General features: G+C 37.2%; 1 protein-coding gene and 1 long non-coding RNA gene across 5 annotated transcripts; one reads left to right on the forward strand and one right to left on the reverse strand.

The window, feature by feature from the left end:
* Nucleotides 1–4005: 4005 nt before the first annotated feature.
* On the reverse strand, nucleotides 4006–6241 carry LOC121251389 (protein DETOXIFICATION 52-like). The gene is made up of 2 exons (XM_041150644.1): nucleotides 4348–6241; nucleotides 4006–4185 (listed from the first exon to the last, which is right to left on the reverse strand). Exon 1 carries the CDS (start codon nucleotides 6022–6024, stop codon nucleotides 4348–4350), a length of 1677 nt encoding a protein of 558 aa, XP_041006578.1. The 5' UTR covers nucleotides 6025–6241; the 3' UTR covers nucleotides 4006–4185.
* A 4759-nt stretch (nucleotides 6242–11000) lies between these two features.
* On the forward strand, nucleotides 11001–19747 carry LOC121252442. 4 transcript variants are annotated; one of them, XR_005938223.1, is made up of 4 exons: nucleotides 11001–11271; nucleotides 11363–11525; nucleotides 16528–17526; nucleotides 19561–19747. It is a non-coding gene; the product is annotated as an uncharacterized LOC121252442 (long non-coding RNA). The 4 variants fall into 4 exon arrangements; XR_005938222.1 differs by having other exon boundaries at nucleotides 16528–16654; nucleotides 18667–19747; XR_005938221.1 differs by having other exon boundaries at nucleotides 16528–16654.
* The last annotated feature ends 5097 nt before the right edge of the window (nucleotides 19748–24844 follow it).

Below are 24844 nucleotides of genomic sequence, written 5' to 3' on the forward strand. Positions count from 1 at the left end.
CTGCGAAGGTGTTCAAAGATGAACAATTTCCTCATGCAAAAATCATTCTGCAGTGAACAATCTCAGTCGAGGAAGAATTGAAAGTAGCAGCTAGATTGCTCTGGTTTGCCTTTCCCAAATTTACTATTTAAATTTTATTTTTTGAAATTTTTTCCAAAAAATCTCAAGATTTTTTTCACAAAACCTTTTCGAGACTCCTAATATCGAGACACCTCAAGAATATACTTTATTTAAAATCACCAACACGACGCCCGGCGCATTATATTAATGATACGAGTTGAGGCTGTTTTCTGGAACATATAAATTGACAAGCAAGTTGTTGTTGAGTAGTACTCCGAAGAGAGCCTCCCTTCTGGAATCGGACTACTTTGTCGTCTAGAATAGTTCGCTCAAAATTACTGCCTCTTCATTTTTTGAATTTTTTTAATTTTTTATATATATTTTTAATATAATTAAATATTTTTAAAAAATAAAAAATATATATTTATATTTAAAATTACTTTCTTAATTATTAAATAAAAAAAATTAACAAACATTAACTGTACAAATGAGATGGCAGAGTAATCCTTTTCAGATAAGGCTCTGGAACTAAAACAATTGCCAGTACCACTGCCTGTGCCAGTACTTGAGTTACAGTGCTGGTTCGATCATCAATGTTAAAAACCCAAAAATTGTAAAACATCTCTACCATCTACCATGCATGGACACACGACTTGATTGATTGTCTGACGTCATAGGACCTCAGGACTGACACGTGTCAGCAACATGTCTGAATTTTTGAGACATAACCCTCGCGGCCTGCTTTACCCACAGCAAGAAAAGACAAATAATTCTCTTCTCAACTGTCTGCAATGCTTGCTTGCAATTGGATAAAAACCTTCTCCATCCATGACGAAGCTAGCACCCTTCAAACGTGACATTATGTCATTCACATTATTGTATATTAAATAAACAATAAAATTTATATTTTTTTAAAAAAAATAATTTTTAAAATAAACAATAATTTCACATTGCATTAAAATAAGAATCATAAATTCGAATCTTAAATTTACAACCGAAGACTTAAACATGGAACATTAAGCAGTGATTTCACACTACTTGTGTACGTAAATGAGTATTAAAGTATTCGAATCACAACACGCTCATTTCACTTTTTTAGCTGAAAAGATTTCCATATGCAAACCACAACATTAACCCCAAGTTACATGCATACTAGGTAGCAGGTTCTATCCAAGATCTGATAGAAGATTATACCCACACCAAATAAAGTAATTAAGAATATAAAACAGGAAAATAAAGAAACCTCTAGTAATGATAGCATATTATAAATAAGGAAAATGCTGCTCTTTTGATCTCTAGGAGCTAGAGCTCTCGCTGAGATTTTATTTTTTAATTTTTTTTATTTAGTGATTAAAAAATTATTTTTTAATGATATTGTAAATTTTTTATTTTTAAAAAATACATGTGAAAAAAAGTAAAACAGAAAAAAAAAACACTCAAAATATACTAGCGAGAGCCCAGTAGTAGCGGTAGAGCCACCCAATAAATAAACAGTTTAATTTAAGTGCATGCATGCCACGCATGCGAGTTCAGAACCCAACCATCGGCTTACAAGGTGTCGGACGTGCATGGCACCCGCCATATAAGTAAAAAATAATCAGACTTATTTTGTAATTGTCATAAATTAATATAAGTTTATGAGCATTAGAAAATGGTTAATTCAGAAAAACTCTAAAAGTCTAAGTCTCGTTTGGTTACACAAATAAGATAAGATACGTTGAGATAAAAGTTATATCAATCCTAATCATTTGAGATGGCCGTACGGAGAAGCTGCTAGCTCAATATATATGGAATACCCTATTTGTTCGAACAGATGATCAGCAAGGGAAACATGAGAAATGCGGATCAATGAGTCTTTCTTATCACAAAACTTAATCCGTTTTCCATGCACAACATAAGTGGCTTGGTCTGAAAATAGCGGGTCTCAGATGACGGTGTCTTTTTGGTATTTCTCTTCACAAATTTTGTTCCTCTGCACTTGCCCAAAAAGCAAAACAAAAAAATGAACGGCCGTTTGATTTGAAAATGTTGGCTTTCAATTAATGCGGGCTCAAGTTGGGCAAAATAAGAATTATTCTTAAGGTTAGTTAATCAACCGAACCTAAGCATTAAGATTGAGAAAAGATGCAAAAATAGAAGAAACTCTAGAAAATATTTATTAATGATAAACTTCGAAATTATTTAATGAAGCCTACAAGCGGGGCTTAAATAATTTCAAAGTTCGAAAGGAAAATTATATTTATAGTCCTATGGAGTGTAAGTCTTGCGTACTCCTTTTGAAAAAAATTTGATAAATCTAAGATACACATAAAAAATTATTTTTAATAGTGAATTCTATTTTTTATCTGTTTGACTTGTATACGTACCATGACACTATATAAAACTTATTCAAAAAGAAAAATCTAGATTATTACGTAAATATACAATAACCCTGCAAAAGTTTGGCCAAAATTGAAATCAAAATCAAATTCAGAACTTGAAACAAGATATTTTTTAAGATGACAAAAATGAATGTAAATAGATGACTTGGGAGAAAGATAACAGATATTGCCCCAATCAAATGAAGATCCGGTATTTCTTGTCATATTTGTGCTAATCTACTTTCTTATTTTTTTTTTTTTAAAGTAATTCAATGCTTTCAAAGTAGAATATAGACCCGCATCCCTAATATCAATTTAGATTTCCATCAAAATTCGATTTAAAAATGGTGATTTACAGTAGGTTTGGACGAGTTGCAACATACATATTTTATAATAAGCGCATGTTTGGAATTGCAGTAGATAATATAGCTTTTAGCTTAAAGTTTATAGTTGTAGAGCTTAAAGTAATAAGTACTATTATTAAAAAGTTATTTATTATTTGTTAGTCATATGTTTAAAGTACTTTTAAATATATTAATTTGTTTAAAAACAAACTTAAAATATATTTTTTGAAGTAGAAATGACATAGACGGTTATTTGATTTTTTAATGAAAAATATAAAAAAGATAAAGATAAAATTATAATTATCTAAAAGAGGTTCCGTTAACAACTTTCTTGGAATGCACCCTTTAACTTTTCTTTTATAATAAAAAATACTTTTATATGAATCAGTCAAACAACTTAAATTTGCTATTAGAATGCTTTTAAAGCTGTTTAAACATTTTTTAATACTCTTAACGCAACTCAAACAGTACTTAAGTCTTGCATTTATTTATAAGAAATGATAGTTACAGTCGTGAATGTATAAGAGTTACATAATTATTTTGAAAAATAATGAATAAATATAAAAAAATTAATTTTTTAATAGTAATTTTTACTCTTTTTTAAAGTAATTACACGGCACTTGCGTACTCCATGACTGCACAACGCTTGCTTTGTGTTACTCTTTATTTATTTTTTAGATTAACGTGCCTACGTCGCTTACACAAGCATCTATGTAGATCAATTCCAAATGAAGAACATTGAACAAAGATACTTGTTAGAAACTGGACATGAATGATTTAGATCGCGAGAAATTACATGTGCTTTCTCAAAGTGTTGCTTGGAAAAAATAATAATAATAATAATAGATTTGAATCATAGCCAGCTTAGTTAAAGTGTTTTCTCCGAGTTGCACGCACGAAGTTTATATTTAGATGAATTAAGAAATAATAATATTATACATCATACTCTCATTTTATTTTCATCTCATTATATAAGATGTAACATATTTATCATAATTGAATGATAAAAAAGAGTTATGTTACATATAGTCGCTTTTGTGTACTCCTTGCGCACTCTATTGATACGATTGACCAAAATAATTATTCTATATGAAAAAAAGTGACGCAATAAATCGTATTAGTAGAGTGTAAAAAAGTAAGTATAAATAACTGCACATAAAATTTTTGGATAAAAAAAAATATCTAATAAAAGACTATTTAATTATGATAAATATGTGATTACTTACCTAATGAGATGAAAATAAAATAGCAGTGATATATAAATTTTTTATTAAAAAATAAATTATTCTAAAATAATAGTTAATAATTTGTACTAATTAAGTCTTGAGTTTACAAATCTGGAGCAGATCTCTTACAAATATATATATTTTTTAATCAAAGGATTAATTGCCGGCCCGAGCTTGCACTTCCGTCTGGGTTCCCTATCATTGAAAGAGTTTTTTTTTTTTTTTCTTTTGATAGGTAAGATAGCCATTAATTGAACAAAGATATCAATAACTGAATAACATGAATATATTCACAGCTAAAGAGGAAGATAGAGAGACGTAGAAATGAAAAAAAAAAAAAAGGTGGTTGCGGGTTACCTAGCGAGGCAATTGGTCTCTGGGTGGGTTCACGAGAGGAAACGAAGTGACCACATGAACACAAACAAGTGGCTGTTGCTCTTCACCGGTCTTGCCACCTGCATCAGTGGCAGTGAGCTCCGATTCTCCCCCACCTCCGCACGTTAGCACCCGTGCCCTCCGAGCTTGGAAGTCCCAATCCGTAGTCCCGATCACGTAAAACATGAGCCCAGCGCAGCATACCTGAGCCGATAACAAACCCAGCCAAAGCCCACAGAACCCAACCCCGCTCCGGAAAGCGAGCCCAACTGCCACCGGCATGCCAACCAGATAAAATGCCCCGAGGTTCACGTTAGCCGCCAAGCTCGGCCGTGCACTCCCTCTGAGGACCCCACACCCAACAGTCTGTGGACAGTTCCCGAGCTCGCACAACCCAATGATCGGGAGAGCGGCTACCGTAAGCCTCAGGATCTCCGAGTCGTTGGTGAACATTTGTGCCCACTTATCCCTCATCCCCGATGCGAACGTCATGGCAAAAAAACCCATTATCTCCGCTATCAACACCGCCACCACGGCGGATGTTTTTGCTTTGTGCGGACGGTTAGCTCCGAGCTCGTTCCCGACCCGAGTCGACACGGCGCAGCCGAGTGAGGACGGGAACACGTAAATCAACGCCGTCGTTTGTATCAAGATGCCCATCGACGCCACGGTCGCTTTGGGGTTCACCAACAGTCCGCACAAGACTATCATAATCTCGTACCACCACCATTCAAGGCAAACCGAGACGCAACTCGGAACAGCGAGCCGGAGCAGGGGTTTCCAGCCGGTCATGCACTCTGATAGGCTGGGGACACTCCAGCTTGGCTCGTTTAACCTGGTGACCCGCATGTATAAGACTACGGATAGTAGCACAAGGAAGTTGGAGGCGGCAGAGGCTGCCGAAACTCCTGCCACTCCGAACCGGAAGTGGGAGACGAGCAGAAAGTTCATGGGCAAGAGGAAAACAGTGCCAGCAAGGGACGCTAACGTGAGCGGGAGAGTGATGCCTTGGGCTCGAAGGTAAATGCGAATTGGGTGAAGGAAAGAGTTGGTCAAAAGGTCCGGGAGGGAGAACATCAGGTACGTGTGAGCCATGCGAGTGATGTTGGGGTCTTGGTTTAGATAAAGAAGAATTCTGGACATGTTGAGCCAAAGAATCCAAATGGGCATCGACGAGACGAGGAGAAAAATCACGGTGCGGTGAAGGGTTACAGATAGAAGATTCGGGCGGTTTGCACCGAAAGCTTGGGAACACAGGGGCTCCATGCCCAGAGATAGGCCCGAGAGCACGGAATAACCAGTTATATTGGCGAAAGCAATGGCCAGAGAGCCAGCAGCGAGCTCGAGATCACCGAGGTGGCCGAGGAAGAGCATGGAGAGAATTGAGCGTGAGTAAAGAATGAGTCCCGTTAAAACCATGGGGAAGGCCATGTTTACGAGCGATTTGGTTTCCGATACCATACCGGAGACGGTTTGTAGAGCAAGGTACTGCTTTTGCATTTCGTGGTCTGTCTTGGGCTTCTCTGCTGAAGGTTCCTCGTCTTTTATAGGGTTGACCGGCCATAAGAGGTCAAAAAAGAGGTGGGTTAGTAGAGGCCGTTGCTCTGCAGCCTTCTTAGTTGCAAAGGTGGTGGAAGTAGTAGTGACCGAACGATACATACTTGAAGATGAAAATTAGAAGTAGTACTAGTACTACAAATTAATGATGACCAAACAGTCTTGTCTTCGCTCGGCAAAAGCTCTGCTGGCAGTTATGGAGATGCTCCCTTGGAGAGCACTAGAATGATCTCTCTCCGGGAAACTCTCTCTCTCTCTGCCTCTCTCTATGGATGCTATCAAATTTGTAAGGGAGGTCGATAAGAATGCAGGGAATATATACATATTATTAATAAGCAAATGGATGTTAGATTTTTTTTTTCTATTTAATATTTAGTTGATGAGTTAGTCTACATACAATGAGACTACTAATACAACCTCATACAATTATATTTAAAAAAATTAAAATTATAATAACATTCTTTTTAAAATAATATTTTTTTTACCCTATTCATCAATAGAACTATATACACAATCTTCACTACATAGAATTTCTCTTAGATAATATTCAGTTTCTTTCTTCTTTATCTTATATGCCAAATTACAAAGAAAAAGGCACTGATCATTTGATTTGTCCCCCGCGCCTCCCCCCCCCCCCCCCCCGAAGTTGATGAGTTAGTCTACATGAGACTGCTAATACAACCCCATAAAAATTATATTCAAAAAAATTAAAATTATAATAACATTCTTTTTAAAATAATATTTTTTTTACCCTATTCATCAATAAAACTGTATACACAATTTTCACTACATAGAATTTCTCGTAGATAATATTCAGTTTCTTCTTTATCTTATATGCCAAATTACAAAGAAAAAGGCACTAATAAGTTGATTCCCCCCGGCCGCCTCGAAGGCAAGAAGTAATAATATTAGAAAAATGATAAGGTTACTACCTATTTATTATTATTTTTGTATTTAATTTTTTTAAAATTTTTTAATTTTACTTAATGGTTAAGGAAGTGACTATTAGTAAAATTATATATTTTTTTAATTTTTTTTTAATAATTAAGGATGTTAAAAAAATATTTGAAAGAAAATAATAAAATAAAAAAAATTTTAAATATATACAAATAATAAATAGATAGTAATATGGTAGTAGCCCTATCGGTATCATAATATTATACATTGCTTAGTTTTGGGCCACTTGAATGTCTGAAAGTGAACCCCACCGACCAGCCTAAAGTAAGCTGTTGCTGGGTTTTGCTCTCCCAAAGTCTTTTCGCACGTGTCATTATTCGTCACCCAAACCCGCAAATGCATTCCATCGTCATCTTCTGTGACTAGTTGATAAATCCCTGAATATTTTGTTTTCCATAGTACATGCGTTGATAAATATCCTCGGTTGTCCCTAGACTTATTGCATACATAATAAGGTCATGTTCACGAGGAGAGAATTAAAGGTGAACTGCGAAGAATAGACGTATACTAGCCCCCGATAGAAAGAAACAAAGCTAGCTTGGAAGTGGTGCATGCAGGTTGGGAATGTGCGGGTTCTATTCAATTACAAGGTGCCTATCTGATCAGACGTTGGGAAACGACAACAACAGTCAATTATACACAACTCAACTAGACGGACATATATAGGGTGATAGAGAAGTAGGGTAAGATATGTTTGAGGAAATGCCAGCCAACCTGACACGTGCCCTGCTGTTCAAGCACGCATATTTTGACTACACACGTGTGAAATATCAATTCCCCAATTCCCATGCATATTATATGCACAATAAGTCTGTGGACAACTAGTTAATTGCGTCCACCCCGGGGCACCATACTACTATGTCAGCAGCTAATATTATATTAAAAGAAACAAAAAATGAAACAAAACAAAAGTTCGAGAAAATGAGGGAAATCAAAATCTCTGTAGCTTGAGGAAGCTTGCAAGAGAGCGAAACTAGAAACCAGAGAGGGAGATCTAATCGTTGTCATGCGTTTGAAGACTTGAGCATTTTAATTTTTCTATCACAAATAGAAAAACTTCAAAAGCAACGCATCAAGATTGTCTATGAAAAAAAACCTAATAACACCAATTCAACACCTGGATAAACACAAAACTTGCCTTTGAAAAATCAAATCATCCCCATAAGAAATTACATTGAATTACAAGAGCAGAAGCAGATGGAGAAAATGAAAACTACCCGCAGTTGTGATAGAGATTGACGAATTCACTGGATTGCAGAGGCCGGCATGTCTTCCATTCATGTGTGGAGGTTGCTCCGCATGAAGCATTCATGCAAATCTTTGGCCCCATTAACCCAAAATTGAAATCTTTGTGAGAGCAAGACGCAAATCCAAATCAAAACCCTAACAACTAGGGGTGTAAATTTAAACCAGAAAACTGGTCCGAACTGGACTGGTTGGTCCGATTTTGAACCGATTCGGTCCAGAACCAGTTCCTATATTATGAAAACCGACCGGAATCGGTCCGGTTTCAATTCTGTAGTTTCCGGGACCGAACCGAACCGGTTGGAAAAAATATATATAAATTAATTTCATATATTATACAAAATATTTATATATAATATATAATTATATATCATATATGAAATAATTTCATATTATAATTTGTAAATTATAATATAAAATTTTAATCTTAAATATGAACATTTATAATTTGTTTGATCATATGTTATTAGTATAATTATATATAAGATAATGTTATTATAATTTATAAAATAAAAGTTTAATCTTAAAGATGAAAATTTAATTGATCATATGCTTTAAACATAATATATATATATATATATTAAATTATTAATAACATTTTATCATAAGAAGTAACACTTGATTATATGTTTTTTACATTTTAAAAAAACCAAAAAACCATATTGGAAACCGATAAAACCGGATGTACCGGTTTAGGAAGGTAACCAGGGCGTAATCGATTTTGAAAAATGAAAAACCGGTACATACCGGTTCGGTCCTAGATTTTGTCCAAAACTAGACCGGACTGGACTAGTTACACCCCTACTAACAACACTTCACAAAAATATTAAAAATTTAGTGAAATACAAGCACATGTACATAAGCTCTCCCTCACATACATCTATGCGCAACCATTTTGAAATTCGACAGTGATTAAAGAAACACTAAAAATCACAAACAAAAATAATAAAAAAACACCAACACCAACCTCGTCCCAATCCTCGAAGACCCCAGATCTAGAAGTGTTAGCATTTACAATAACAACGAACACAGAAACAAACCCATTTCTTGTTCATCCTCATAAGACTATAATTTTTCAACCAGTGGCAGTGAATATAGCTCTACTAAAAGTGAAGATGATGAACTACAGGGTCAACTAGGTTGAGATCCGCCCGGGGGGGGGGGGGGGGGGGGGCGGATGCAGGGGCGGTTGTCTATAAAATTTTTGTTATGTATGCTTCCCCAACTAGTTGGACCCCTCTCAGATTTTTAGGATTAAAAAATCTAACTCATTTTTAGCACATTCGATTATGGAAAATGATTTATACACAATATTTTTCATAACACTTTACACAATTATATTTTAAATGAGAGATATTTTTGTAAAACATCTTATAAAAGTGACATCATTTTATAAAAATACCCCATCTTATACTTTTCTTGTAAAAAAAATTATATCAGAGCACTCACATTAATATTGTTCATCCATATCGGATTTTTTTCGATCCGATTCGATTTTTTGCCCTGATCAAACTCGGGATTTCATAACCCGGACTTACTCGATCTGCGCCTGATATGAAAATTGGGTTTCGGGTTTAAAACCCGGTATCTGAGTTTATAAAAAAAAAATTCTTCAGTCTTAAGTAAAAAAAATATTAGATTTTTTTCTTTTTTGTTTTACATGCATTTAGTTAAAAAGGAACCTAGTTGTTTCTAGCTAATTTATTTTTTATTTTTATATAAAATTTAGTTTTATAAGAACAAAGTAATCCATTAAAAGGGTGATTTCAATTGGGTAAGTACTACCGAAACGGTAATATTTGGATAAAAATAAAAGAACTCGTTTGGTTCAGCCGTAGCTCCATTTGTATCACGCAGTCAAATATGAAATTAAAATTATATTTAAACGTTGAGTTGAGTTGAGTTAAATTCTTAATAAATTAGATGGCACCCTTTGCAATTTGTGAAAGAAAATGGGGAATGGGACTTTGAAGCTTGCATAAAGTATAGGTTGGATTGTGCTTGTGCTTTGGGATATGAGATGATAAAAGAACTTGCATGTTCCTTCAGTTAATAGGTACAAGTTTAAGTTTGACTAAACCAAAGCCCAAACCCACTAACGGCATATTGAAGAAACTCCCAACGATTCGTGCATTTCTTGAGAGGATAAAAGAGAATGTAACGAGAAGGATAAACAAGGTAAGTTTTATGTCTTTTGTTAGTGGCGATTTTTTTTAAGCTGAAATTTGGTTTGAGGATTTTTTCAGATTGCGTTTAAGTAGTGAGATATTCTTAAGTATTCTGTAAAAAATAATGAAAAATTAATGATAGAATATTTAATAGTAGTGAAAAGTAATTGAAATTCTCATGTAGATATCATAAATTATAGTTATTATTGATTACTTCAGATTTTGATCAGCTGTCACAATAATTTGGTGTTAGAATATTTGGATTAAAGACAAGTTTTCAAAAGTGTATTTATGAATGTCTACTTGGGTTTTCATAATAAGTAAATTTGGAGCGGAGGTTATAAGAAACATAAATATTATATGGGTTTGAGACTAAGGCAAGATTACGGGAAGCAACAATAAAGAAAGTGACTTGCATCGAGAGTAATTGAGCTAGATCTTAATTTATCCAAATTTAAAGGACATGATTTTATTAAAAAAATAAAATGTAATACCCAAGCTCAAATTCCAACTCTTAAAAGGCCAATGTAGTATACTTTTAGGTAATAATAATAATAATAATTAAAAAAAAATAAAGTAGATTGGCTATGAGTGATGTTGTTGCTGTAATAGCAGGGCCCATGGCCCAGGCCCAGGCCCACGAAGAAGCCAGCCTTTGAAGCTCCAGACGACGTCGTTCGGTGAGTTTTCTTTTTCCTACCATCAGTTTCTTCCCGGCATTTCTTTCCCCCTTCAGCTATCTTCATCCTGAAAATCTCTCCACCCCGATTCCATCTTCCCCATGTCTCTGCGGTTTTGTTTTCCTTTCCTTTTCTTTTCTCCCATCACTCAGATATCTCTCTACTCCGTATTCCCTTTCTCTTTGCAACTTCGTACCCCATCCTCATGAATCTCTCACTCACAGAGCATCCCCACCCTTCTCCTCATTGCGCATCCCCACCATCAAGGTGCCATCGCAGGTGGCCTCTCATCAACGCCGGTAAGTTTTTTCCTAACCCTCCTGCTCCTTCTGTTTCCCTAAAATCTCGTGCCTCACACCCTTCTCACAGGATTTCCTCTTTCAAGCACAGATCACCTCCTCCTTTCACCACGCCGTGCGGCTCCACTAGCAAGGGTCCTCATTGGTTAATTTTCTCTCACTAGTAAGTCTCTCTCTCTCTCTCTCTCTCTCTCTCTCTCTCTCTCTCTGTGTTTTATTTTCTTTCCCTCAACATGTTGTCCATGGCAGCCCGTGTCGGGGAAATCAACACAGCGGAAGGGATAAAAGCGGTAATAAAAGAGTACACTCTACGCACTTAGTGACACCAAGAATTTAACGTGGTTCGGCAACTGCCTACATCCACAGAAAAGAGCTTCACTATTAAATAGTGGTACACAAGAAAATATTACAGAGGAGGAGGATCACACTCCACTCAACTCAACTCTCTTCTTTTCTCTCAGAGCTCTCCAGGCTCTCTCTCTTTTCTCTTCTTGGGTGTATGAAGCTCTCGCATGAAGCTTCAATTTATAGATGCATCGCTTCACGTATGAATGCATTTATTAACATTCAATGGACAGTTGAGCGCTGGATGTTGCGCGCTGAGCATTGAAGGTTGAGCAAGCAGTCAACAATGACTGCTTGCTTGTCTCTGCAGTCAACAATGGGCAGGGATTTCAACAATTCTCCCCCTCCATGCCCATTTACTTAGATGCTCTCCATCCCAGCTATGTTTTTGCATAGCTCAAGTTTCTCACTTGTAACCACCTTCGTCAGCATGTCCGCTGGATTCTCTTTCGTATGGATCTTCACAAGCTTCAATAGCTGTTGTTCCATCGCTTCGCGTATCCAATGATAGCGGATATCAATATGCTTGGTGCGGGAGTGGTACATTGAATTCTTGCTCAAATCTAGAGCACTTTGACTATCACAATGTACCGTGTAGTCTTCTTGACTAACCCCTAGTTCTTGGAGAAAACGCTTCATCCACAACATTTCTTTCCCAGCTTCTGCTGCGGCAATGTACTCTGCCTCAGTTGTAGATAAAGCAACACACTTCTGCAATTTGGACTGTCAAGAGACAGCTCCTCCTACAAAAGTGAAGAGAAATCCTGAAGTAGATTTCCTGCTATCCAGATCTCCTACCATATCTGAATCTGTATAGCCTTCCAAAACTGGTTTAGCTCCCCCAAAACACAAGCACATCTTAGATGTACCTTTTAGGTACCTGAGAATCCACTTGACTGCTTCCCAATGATCCTTTCCTGGATTTGAAAGGAATCTGCTCACCATGCCTACAGCATGAGCAATATCTGGTCTGGTACAAACCATTGCATACATCAGGCTTCCTACTGCTGAAGAGTAGGGAATTACTTCCATTTCTTCAATCTCTTTCTTTGAAGAAGGACACGAGCTCTTGCTCAACTTGAAGTGGTTAGCAAGTAGAGTATTGACTGGCTTAGCATCTCCCATGTTGAAACGTCTGATGACCCGTTCAACATATTTTTGTTGTGATAGCCACACCCTTTTGACATTCCTATCACGAACAATCTTCATCCCCAAAAGTTGTTGTGCTGGGCCTAAGTCCTTCATGTCAAAGGACTTGGATAGTTCCTTCTTTAGTTTGTTAATCTTGGACCTATCCTCACCAACGATTAACATATCATCAACATAAAGAAGGAGTATGACAAACTTGGCATCCTGGAACCTTCGAACATAGACACACTAATCTGTAACAAGTCTCTTGTAACCATAACTCATCATGAATGAGTCAAACTTCTTGTACCATTGCCTCGGCGCTTGCTTGAGGCCATAGAGACTCTTCTTTAGCTTGCAGACTAAGTGATCTTTCCCTGGAGCTTCAAACCCTTCTGGTTGCTCCATATAGATTTCCTCCTCCAAATCTCCATGGAGAAAGGCTGTCTTTACATCCATCTGTTCGAGTTCCAAATTCAAGCTGGCTACCAATCAGAGTATGACTCGGATTGACATCATTTTCACTACCAGGAAAAATATCTCTTCAAAGTCGATTCCCTTCTTCTGTTGGAATCCTTTGACAACCAATCTGGCCTTGTGCTTTATCAGCTTTCCTTGGCCATTTTTCTTCAGCTTGAACACCCATTTGCTCTTTAGGGCTTTCTTTCCTTCAGGAAGTTTCACCAACTCATAGGTCTGATTTTTCTGCAAAGAACTCATCTCTTCTTGCATTGCCTGCACCCATAGGCTTCTATCAGCATGAGTTTGAACTTCCTGGAAGCTCTCCGGCTCCCCCTCATCAGTAACCAAAATATAGTCTGATTCCGAATATCTCATCGACGGAATCAGTAGGCGGCCTCTTGCCAATCTTCTTGGTTGAGTTTCATCAACCAAAGGAGGTTCATCACCATCTAACCCTTGTGGTGGTACACCAGCTGCTGGTGGAGGGGGTTCTTGCTCCCCCTGCTCAACACCCTGAGCTTCTTCTTCTGCTTCTGGATCTCGATCCTGCATATCCTCATTATCTGTGGCGAACTGTAATGGTGCAGGATGTGTATAGGAACTAAGCTCTACTGACATCGAGGAAGCTTCAGTTCCTATATGCTGGTTTTCATGGAACACAACGTCCCTACTTCTGACAATTCTCTTTGTCACTGGATCCCATAATTTGTATCCGAATTCTTCATCTCCATATCCAACAAAGATACATGGAGTTGACTTGACATCGAGCTTCTGTCTCAGCTCCTTGGATACGTGTGCAAAGGCTTTGCACCCAAACACTCTCAGGTGAGAGTAAGAGACATCTTTTCCAGACCAAACATTCTCAGGAACTTCAAATTCCAGTGGTGCGGAAGGTGATCTATTGATCAGGTAACAGGCAGCACGAACAGCTTCACCCCAGAATGGCTTTGGCAACTTAGTCATACTGAGCATGCATCTTGTTCTTTCAATGATGGTCCGATTCATTCTTTCGGCTACACCATTGTGCTGAGGGGTATATGGGACCGTCTTCTCATGTCGAATACTGCGATCAGCGCAGTATGCAGCGAACCTTTTGGAAACATATTCTCCTCCATTGTCCGTTCGCAGGCACTTCAACTTCTTTCCCGTCTCTCTTTCCACTAGGGTGTGGAAATTCTTGAAGTGCTCGAAGACCTGATCCTTTGACTTCAAAACATATACCCAGACCTTTCGTGAAGCATCATCAATGAATGTCACGAAATATTTGTTACCTCCCAATGACTCATCTTCCATGGGACCACATACATCAGAGTGTACCAGACTCAACAACTTTGATCTTCTCTTCGTAGAGGAATTGAACGAGACTCTGTGTTGTTTGCCAAACAAACAGTGCTCACAAGGGTTTAACACTATTCCTTTGGCAACCTTGATGAGTGCCTTCTTCACAAGCGTATCCAACCCTTTCTCACCCATGTGTCCGAGTCTCTTGTGCCACAGATTCGGTGATGCCTCGTCTTCCGCTGCATTGAGGCTATCAGTATCAATCTTCACATGGGTCTTGTATAACGTACCGCAAATGGTTCCTGCTATTGCTGGACCTTCCACGTGGTTGAGACTTCCCTCTGTTTCTGCCTCCACTTCTCCCTCTATCATCACCTCGAGGCCTTTCTCTACTCTCGGTGACAAGGACATGAGTTTGATTCATGCTTGTCTCTTTTCGTCTGGCCTCCTCATTAAACAGGGCATCCTTAACCATCGTCATGGTAAGTTTGCCATCTGGAGTAGAGTTACTGAGGGAGACCACCAGCGTCTCCCAACTATCTGGTAATGAACTGAGAAGTAGCAGGGCTTGTTCTTCATTGCCAAGATTCAGGTTGACGGATCCGAGCTGGTTAACTAGGTTTCGAAACTCACTAGTGTGCTCGGCAACAGAGGTGTCGCTCTTCAACTTCAAGTTAACAAGCCGTCTCATCAAGAGGGCCTTGTTTCGAGCAGTCTTAGCTTGATACATATCCTCCAACTTTTTCCAAAGGCTATATGCATCTGTCTCCTGGGCCACGTGGTGAAAAACACTATGGTCAATCCATTGTCTGATCTGACCGATAGTCTTCTTGTGCATCTTTCTCCACACTTGATCTGTAACTTCATCTGGCTTCTTTCCTTCATCTTCCAAAGGGTCAGACAGATCTTTACAGTTCAATAGATCCTCCATCCGAGACCTCCAAAGACTGTAGTTTGAGGCAGTCAGCTTTATCAAGGCGCCTGATGCTGAATCCTCCATGGATTTAGACTGATTCTAAATACAAAATGCAAGTACAGGATTTTTGAAGTGGAATATTGCAAAACGGACAGCACCGTTGTGTCCGGAACGCTTGATTTTGTTGGAAACGAGTCTTGTTTCTTCAAAATCGGACTCAGATAGCACAAGGAATGAGCAAAAGAACCAAAACAGGAACACTGTCGCGCGTGTAGCACGTGGCGCGACTAACAGCGCGTAGGCGCGTGTTGTTCACGCCCCAGAACCTCACTGGAGCGCGTGGAACGCGTAGGCGCGTGTAACTCACGCGCTTTCTGGGTCAATAGAAACGTCAGGCGTGTAAACTTCACTCGCAAGGGCCTCTCTGGAGCGCGTGCGGAGCGTGCCAAGAGTGGGTCTCACGCGCTCGTGCCTCTCCTGGGCGCGTGCAGTGCGTATCGAGAGTGGACTCACTCTCCGATCTTCAGACGGCACGTGGGGGAGCGTGCGGCGTCCGTCCGGCCTCTGGTTTTCACCGCTTTTCTTGTCTCGATGAGACGAACACAGTGGTATGCTCAAATTTAAAAACTGAGCTACACACTAAAAACGAGTTTTCTGTAAAAAAAAACTCTTCCCAACAATAGCTCTGATACCACTTGTCGGGAAAATCAACACAGCGGAAGGGATAAAAGCGGTAATAAAAGAGTACACTCTACGCACTTAGTGACACCAAGAATTTAACGTGGTTCGGCAACTGCCTACATCCACAGAAAAGAGCTTCACTATTAAATAGTGGTACACAAGAAAATATTACAGAGGAGGAGAATCACACTCCACTCAACTCAACTCTCTTCTTTTCTCTCAGAGCTCTCCAGGCTCTCTCTCTTTTCTCTTCTTGGGTGTATGAAGCTCTCGCATGAAGTTTCAATTTATAGATGCATCGCTTCACGTATGAATGCATTTATTAACATTCAATGGATAGTTGAGCGCTGGATGTTGTGCGCTGAGCATTGAAGGTTGAGCAAGCAGTCAACAATGACTGCTTGCTTGTCTCTGCAGTCAACAATGGGCAGGGATTTCAACAGCCCGTTCCTATCATTGTTCAAGAGCTCTATACCATGATCAAACATCTTCGTGCACTGCCAACACCGAAGTCACCCTCTTTATTTTTGGTTCTACGACAGACAAAGGTCCACCCCTCTTGCTGCCAAGGTATTTTCCTCTCTTTTGAGTATTCAAACTTTAGCCCTGCTGCAACGTGTTTTCCACTGAATAAACTCAACTTTTGACATTGTTGGTGGATCACAGAGAAGTAATCTCATCTCTAGGCAACGTGTGTCGCTCTCTAATTCCACGGGTCACTGTACGAAATTAGGTATAGTAATCTTCTCTCCACTTTGCAATGTACTGCTGTGACTGTAGATTGTATGATAAAGTTTCGAATTATGTGAAATTATGGTGTTAATTTGGGGTAGTGTTATTGGTGTTCGTGTTGGTTTGAAATTGAGGCTGTTTGTGTTGTTGGCGGGGTTAATGTGTTGGTTGTTGGATTGATATGTGAAGGTTCAGGTTGGTATGTAGCTGATTGGGTGGAATTGTTGGTTGTTTGGGTCATTATGTGATCGTTCGGGGTTGTGTTGCGGTATGGAGTTTGGTGACTGTCTGGAGTTACTGGTTGGTTGTTTTGAGCTGTATGTTGGTTGTGTTGGGGTTTATATATATTGATGGTTTGAGTTTGACGTTGGTTAGGATGGGTTTATAAGTTGCTTTTGGAGTTGATAAATGGTTGTTTGGGACGTTGTTTGATTTGGTTAATATGCTTGTTCTTGAGTATTTGATTGTGGGACATGTCGGGAGTAAGTTGGTTAATTAAGAAGTATGATTGTTCTCTTGACGTGTGTGTGGCTGCGTGAGTCACGAGTTACATGATTGTTTTGGGTTGACTTGTTCTTGTATGAGATAGTTGATAAGGTTGGTTGTGATGTGTTTCAGTTATTAAAAACTCGGTGAATGTTTTCCTCATTTAGGTGGTGAGATTATTAGAGGGTAGATTCAAGACTAAGATAACACGCTACATGAGTCAGGTAAGCGTGGTTCTTATACTAAATTTTGCATAAAAGAAATGACTGAGGTTGATTTTATGAAAAATGTGCATGATATGTTTTAAAAAGCAATGTGAAAATAACCTCAGTCATGTGTTCTGCATTACTCATGAAACTTTGTATAAGAAGAAAGTATTTTTTGTCATAACTGGTGTAGACATGAGATTATTTTAGCATCCTGTTTCTGAACTGTGCAAAAGAGCGAATCTGAGATCTAAAAGGTTTTTGCGTTGATTAAGTGAAGATACTTTGAATCTATTTTTGAATATGAGAAATGATCTGAATCTATTCAGTACTCTGTTTTGATATGACGTGGCATTTGAAAACTTTGGTATGACTTTCTGATTCTGTTTTGGTTTTGATTATGTTTCTGATCTATTCCGTAAGGCCCTGCCACGAGTATAATAGTGGTATACGGACTTGCCAAGGTTATAGTAGTGGTATATGGCCCTGCCACAGGTATAATGGTGGTATACAACCCTATCACGGGGGTTAAACATGGCCTCTGTTTCTAATGTGATTGCTCTAATATGATATGAAGATGATGTCTCAAATTATGATATGCTAAAGGACTTTTGAATAAGAATATTTCTGGAAGTTTCGCTCTGATATTTTGATAACATGTTTTGATTTTGCATTCTGAAAGTAAATATTTTGTTTTGCATTTTGAATTTTGTAAATGCTTATGTTTACATGCTAGTATATGTTCTCTGTTTACTGAGTTGTTGATAACTCACCCATTTATCTTCACAATATTTCAAATGACTTTGATGGATCAGCTGAAGATCAGTAATTAGAGTGCATGAGCAAGATTAGCTGAGGATATGAGTTGAGTATCTTAGGATACTATTGCTATTAGGGGATTTATTTAATTCAGTAGTTGGATTTCAGTATGTTTAGATAGTTTATGGAGACTTCTGTAAAGTCTGGTTCATTTTATTATGTTATTTGAGATATGTGGAGTAGTTGATCTATTTTATTTTGTTACCTTAGGATATATGGATCTGATAGATGAGTATGTGTAGTTAATCAAATTAGAGGGATTTATGTTTGAATTGGAGTCTTTAGAAATATATATTTTGATTTGGAGAATATATTAGCATCGTTGAAGTTGATTATCAGGTAACAAGAGCTAACTCCCTAGACCTCCGGGATCAGGGTGTTGCAATTGCTATTATCAAGTGGTAATATGTATTTTCAGGTAAGTTGTTTAATTAATATGGTATTTTTATTAAAAACTTCTGGGGGCTTTTATTTTATTAAACATGTTATGAAATGTTATTGCTCATAAAAGTTATTTGCATTGCATAATAAATGGTTGAACATCTCATGGCAAATTAACATCTAATGAAACGTGTGACTTGAGCCTATAAGAAAATAATAGTTTCGTAGCGTGGACTTTTACTTATGTTGTCATCATATATTCATACAAAATATTTTCTTTGAAAACTTCATTTGATTTATGATATAGTTATATTTACATAAAAAATATGGTTTACATTTTATTATGGAATTAATCACATAATACGATATATGATTTTTATATTAGTATGGCACCAATAATATGTTATCTTGGGGAGGATAACTAAACCAAAGGACTTTGAGAAGGAATAGACCTGCACAATAAGAAATGTATGGGGAGTATAATTACACTTAATTACCTTGGAAATGTGTAGACTCTAAACAGAAAAATAAATAGGAATGATAACTACACCAAAGAACATTGAGAAGGTGTAGATCCCAAATGGAGAGGAGTTTATAGGGATGATAGCTACCCTTGAAAGGTGTAGTTCCCTTTGTGGAGGAATTTTTGGAAAGTGCTTCTTTGCATGGCACAAGATTTTCAATTTATGTTCAATACTACGATATTAGTTCTCTCTCTCTCTCTCTCTCTCTCTCTATCAAGCTTTAAGGCATGATTTAATAACTGAGGTTCATATGTTACACCCAACGTAATCGGTCCTAATTACCGAATTGTGGACTTACCTTACACTTGTAAAACTTTTTATTTTACAGATATTAAAGAGGAGCATGCAAATAAGGAAGCTTAGAGGACACATGAGAGGGCTAGAATGAGAGCTATAAATAAGCGCTATCTATAGAATAGTCTAAGTTTTATTTTCCTTGAAATTTTATCAAAGAACAATTTGAGTTGGTTTGATGTTTTAAACTCTATTTATTATATATGGAGGTTTTTAGTTTATTTTCCCATTTTTATGATCTAAATTACAATTAAATTATTATATCAATAGACTCACCTTAAGAAAAAATTGAGGCGTGACAATTGATATCAGAGCCAAGGCTTTAAAGGTTCTGCAAATTCTAGGATTGAATAGAGTAAGAGGCTGACTGATTATTGATGATTACCTAGTTAATTTGTCTACCAAATTATTTTTGTTTTGAATGTACTTATAGAAAAGAAGAGGTGGTTTAGTTTTGAATGGTTACCTTGATTTTTAGGATGAGTTCTCATCATAATCCCTACAATTTCAATGATACATTAAATGTAGAGACTTTGGCTGGACCGAGTTCCAAGGGCTCCGAAGTAATACTAGAACTAATACAATGAGTTATGGAAGAAATTGCACGTAACTCGAGGATTCAAATGGACATGTAGTGAATGAGGGATGCACTACATAACAAAATAACCATTTGCAACCCCCGAATTTTTTAAGGAAAGGCTGATCCGATTGCTGCGAAAGATTCGATTCAGGACACCAAAGAAATATTTAAGAGTCTAGTGATGCATTGATGGGCAAGAATTTTTGTACTCAACATCCAAACTTACTCAGGAAGCAAAAAGTTTGTGGATCTCAAGGACTCTCTTCGAACAAGAATTGGAGCAAACTCCAATCACATGAAATCGTTTGAAGTAAATTTTTTTTTCAGCATTTCTTCCTACCAAGGAATGTCTTCTTTCTTATTGTGTGGTTTAGGATACTACCACAGTCTATGGGGTATATATACTTTTGGGTGGAAATGTAGTAACTGCAAAGTTTACTTAAACAATTCTCTTAGAATATAGCTACTTTTTAACCCCGTTAGCTATGCACGAAACACACTATTGACATATCTATTTGCATTACCTATTAGCTAAGCATCAAACACACTGTTGACGTGGAAACCTGTACATCAAGTTACATAAAAAATATAATTTGAATTTTTTTTTTTTTTTTTTTTTTTTTATGAATTTAATGTCTCATAGTAAATAGTACTTTACACACAAAACCTGTAAGTAACACAATTCTTGCACATTTGCCCTAAATGTTTAAGACTTGATGTTATTGCTTTGGGATTTGTTGGATATAAAACAAACTTCTATCCAACCCATTAAAAGCACATTTTTAGGAATAAAAGGAAGATATAAGATAAGGAAGAAACAAAGTCAAAAAGGTGAAAGAGGCATAAGGCAAGTAGGATTCAGATATTCTAAAGAATGAAAGAAATCTCTATAAAATGAGGAAATCTCTACATATCTATATAAGGATATACAACTCGTGGGAGTCTATGGTGCTCCATTCCTCATGAAGGTTTAGACAAGGTGAAGCATACGTGTAAGATGTTTATTTATGAAAACACAGAAAATCTAAGCAGAATAAGTTGTGACAATAACTCTTACTACTAGAATGCTCAACTTCACGACAAAAGAAGACTTCTCGCCCTTCATTAAATTCTAAAATATTACATCATCCAAAAGTACATAAGTCTAGTTGCCATAAGGTGGCAAACAATTGCCCAACTTAATACTATACTTTCTAATGGAAGGCACTAGGTAGCTACGGCAGGAACTAGTAATAAGGCGGGTACTACTCTTCATACTCAGGACTTAAGGCGGGTTTTACTCTTCTTCCTCATGCGTCATGTCAGGGTCTGAACCTGGTTCAAAATCTATAGTCCCAAGAATGAAACTATAGGTAGGTTAGGCGGCTATGACAAGACTGCTAATGAGAGATGATACTACCGAATATGCTATGAACACTTTTCATAAAAAGACTGGACAAACACTTATATGCGTGGCGAGAAATCACCATCACTTTTATAGCTATGTGCATCCTCAAATATGGCAAGGAATCAGTCTCTTAGCCTCGTTTGTTTCAGAAAATATCTCATCTCATCTTATCTAATCATTACAACTTTCCCAACTTCCAATACAAAATAAAATTAACAATTCAACTTTTTCAAATCCCAAAATAAAAATAATATTAAAAAATAAATTCTAATAATACTTTATTCAACTTTTTAACTTTAATCTAAACTCATCTCATCTCATCTGCGAAAACAAACGAGCCCTTAGTTAACACATGTAGATACGTAGGCATTGCGAGGAATCACCCTTTAGGGTCATTGCTATTTTTATGCAAAATACATAAACACATTAGTAATAGTATAATGAGGAATAGTTCATCTTCAATAGAACTATAAAACCTATAAAAACTAGTATTCAGAACTTTTCTACCCAATAACATTCCTCCATCACATAGATGCTTATCATATAGATATTTGCCACATAGGCAAATATTTGCTACATAGGTAGATGTTTGCTACACAGGAGAAGTAGACTTCTCACACAGAGATACTTATTGCATCGGGGCTGCTTCTACATGGCCAAACAATTGGAGGACACCTCCAAGTGATACGTCGGGGGATCCCACATCCCGACTATCAGGTGAGACCAAACACAACACCATTCCACCCCAATCCCCACGAGGCATTCTCCTTTTCATGTGTAACAAGTGAGAACGTTTCACGGAATGGAACAGGGAACTCTCCATTCTGTCCCATGAATATAGATTCATGACACCGACTTCTCACATAAAGATAGACATTCTCACACAGAGATAATGGGTTCCCACATATGGATTTAGAGTCAAGTATTGAAATCAGTTAAAACATTCAAACCTTCAAAACATCGAAAATCAGTCTGTAAATGTAGATATAAATATAATGATTGAAATATTTATTCATGCTTGTAGAATGGGAGAGAGAAGTTATAGAGATATGCAATGCCTCTTACTCACAACATTCATCCCACATTACCCGGTACTGTCTTAGAAGTTAACCTATCTTCATATGTTAGAAGTTCTTTCATTGCCTCTTTGCTCATTACTTTCCAAAGCAGTTGACTCAATGGGCTCTTTGGTGAATAAAGTCTCAAAAGTGAGATCTCGTCCCACATCCAGGTACTTTAAATAGGGTGGGGTTGTCAAATGTCGTTTCTGACATATCTCTAACTCCATATCTGTGGTAAGGACTTTTGTGATACCCCTAGTCCCCACTTGGGATTGGACAGAGACTGAAGTATTGAGACATGTAACTCAAGATCACAAATCCCTCATTCTTTTGTAACACTTAACATGCAATGCATCAGTATGTTTCTAGCAGTATGCAATAATCACAACGGAAAGAAGTTCATTTCTAATACAATTTGAGCAATTTAATATGGTACCAAATAAAAACATCTATATATCTCAAAATACTTTTTCCAAAAGATCTCCCAATACAAAATAAGGGTTTTAAACCACAAACCCCTTTATCAAAAGTACTATTATAATGTATCAAAACATAATAATTTATGTCATTCCACTTTCCATGCAGACTCGTCCTTCGGGGTCAGAATCTTCTGGATTTCTTTTACTCACTCCAGTAATCCAGTTATGAGGATTACTACTTCTTCAAGACTGTCCACCCTAGTGAGACAGGAACTAGATGTCATCCCGCTCGTGCCCTTCTTAGGGGTCTCATCCCTAAGTTCCTCATTCTTCCTTGAGGAATCCTTTCGCTAGCATTTCCTCATCGCCATCTATTAGCCTTGTCATAGCTTCTACCATTTCAGGGAGAATGGTAGTGGAAACTACCACGGTGAGATTTCAAGAAGTTTCAGTAAGTTAAACCAAAAATATACACAGAGATAACAGAAGCATGTATAAGGTAAACCATGAGTATGAATGCATGAGCATGAACATGAACATGTACTTTGACAAAAAAACATGTTTTTGTCCCATATAGGGGTGTAATCGGTCCGGTCCGGTCTGATTTTGGACAAAATCTAGGACCGAACTCGTATGTATTGGTTTTGTGTTTTCCAAAACCGATTACGCATTGGTTACCCTCCTAAACCGGTACTTCTAGTTTTACCGATTTTTGGTCCTGTCCGGTCCACTTTTCCAGTTTTTTTAAAATGTAAGTTTCGCAATTTGTCATTAAAAATTTGTTTATAAAAAAAAGAACTAATTTAAAAAAATCTGTGTGTCTACAATAACAAGGGAGCTAACCAAGGATCTTATGAGTTGAAACCAGAATACAGGAGAACAAATGAGGAGCCAACTCCCAAATAGGTCACAAATTATAGATTTACTCCATATGGAGAATTTTGGTACTGAATTATATAAGTTGATAATCAGCATTACCTTTTCTTTTCTTTTTTCCCTTCCTTTCAGAAGACAATGCCTTCAATTTTATAGAGAATTATAATGTTTTCGTCAATGCAAGCATGAAAGGATGATGGGCTACTCCATTCTCTCGAGTTTTATATGCAAAGCAAATGGCATGTTTATCATGGGCATACTAATATTACATTCTAATCAATTTCACAAACCCAATCACAAAACCCTAATATCACAAACACAATAATAAACACAATCACAAAAAATCCTAAATTTCATTTTAAAAAACCCTAATATCACAAAACTGAAAACCCAGTCATAGATTCACAAAAATCCCAATATCACAAAACCCAATCACAAAAACCCTAATATCACAAAATTCAATCACAAAAATCCTAGTATGTAATTTCAAAAAGAAAAAACTTACCGTTGAAGGGGCAGATCAACAGAGAGACAGGGGCCGAGAGAGTTGAGAGAAGAGAAATTGAGAGACAACAGATGAGAGAGTTGAGAGATGAGAGAGTGAGAGACGAGAGAGTGAGAGACGGGAGAGTTGAGACTAAGAGCAAGAGACGAGAGCGTGAGAGACAAGGACTGAGTCACTGAGCCGAGGCGGAGGCAAAGAGTCAGAGATGAGAGAGTTAGCGCATGAGAGAGTGAGAGGCGAGAGCAGTAGCACTAGCACTAGCAGTAGTCTGAGAAGTGAGAGACGAGAGGCGGAAGCTTAGAGACATACGATTTTAGGGTTTAATTGTAGGGAAAACGGCGCCGTTTGGCTTTTTCTATTTAATTAATATTTGATTATTTTCAAATTTCAATGTGTTTTTTTAAATGATAATTAAAATTTATATATATTTGTAATACATTTAATAGACTATAGTGATTTAATATAACTATATATATATATTTGTAATACA

The sequence above is a fragment of the Juglans microcarpa x Juglans regia genome, chromosome 2S, assembly GCF_004785595.1.
Source record: "Juglans microcarpa x Juglans regia isolate MS1-56 chromosome 2S, Jm3101_v1.0, whole genome shotgun sequence".
Lineage (NCBI taxonomy): Eukaryota > Viridiplantae > Streptophyta > Magnoliopsida > Fagales > Juglandaceae > Juglans > Juglans microcarpa x Juglans regia.

Coding starts and splice junctions, on each gene's coding strand:
- LOC121251389 (XM_041150644.1), bottom strand. CDS start 6,024: ATGTATCGTTCGGTCACTACTACTTCCACCACCTTTGCAACTAAGAAG.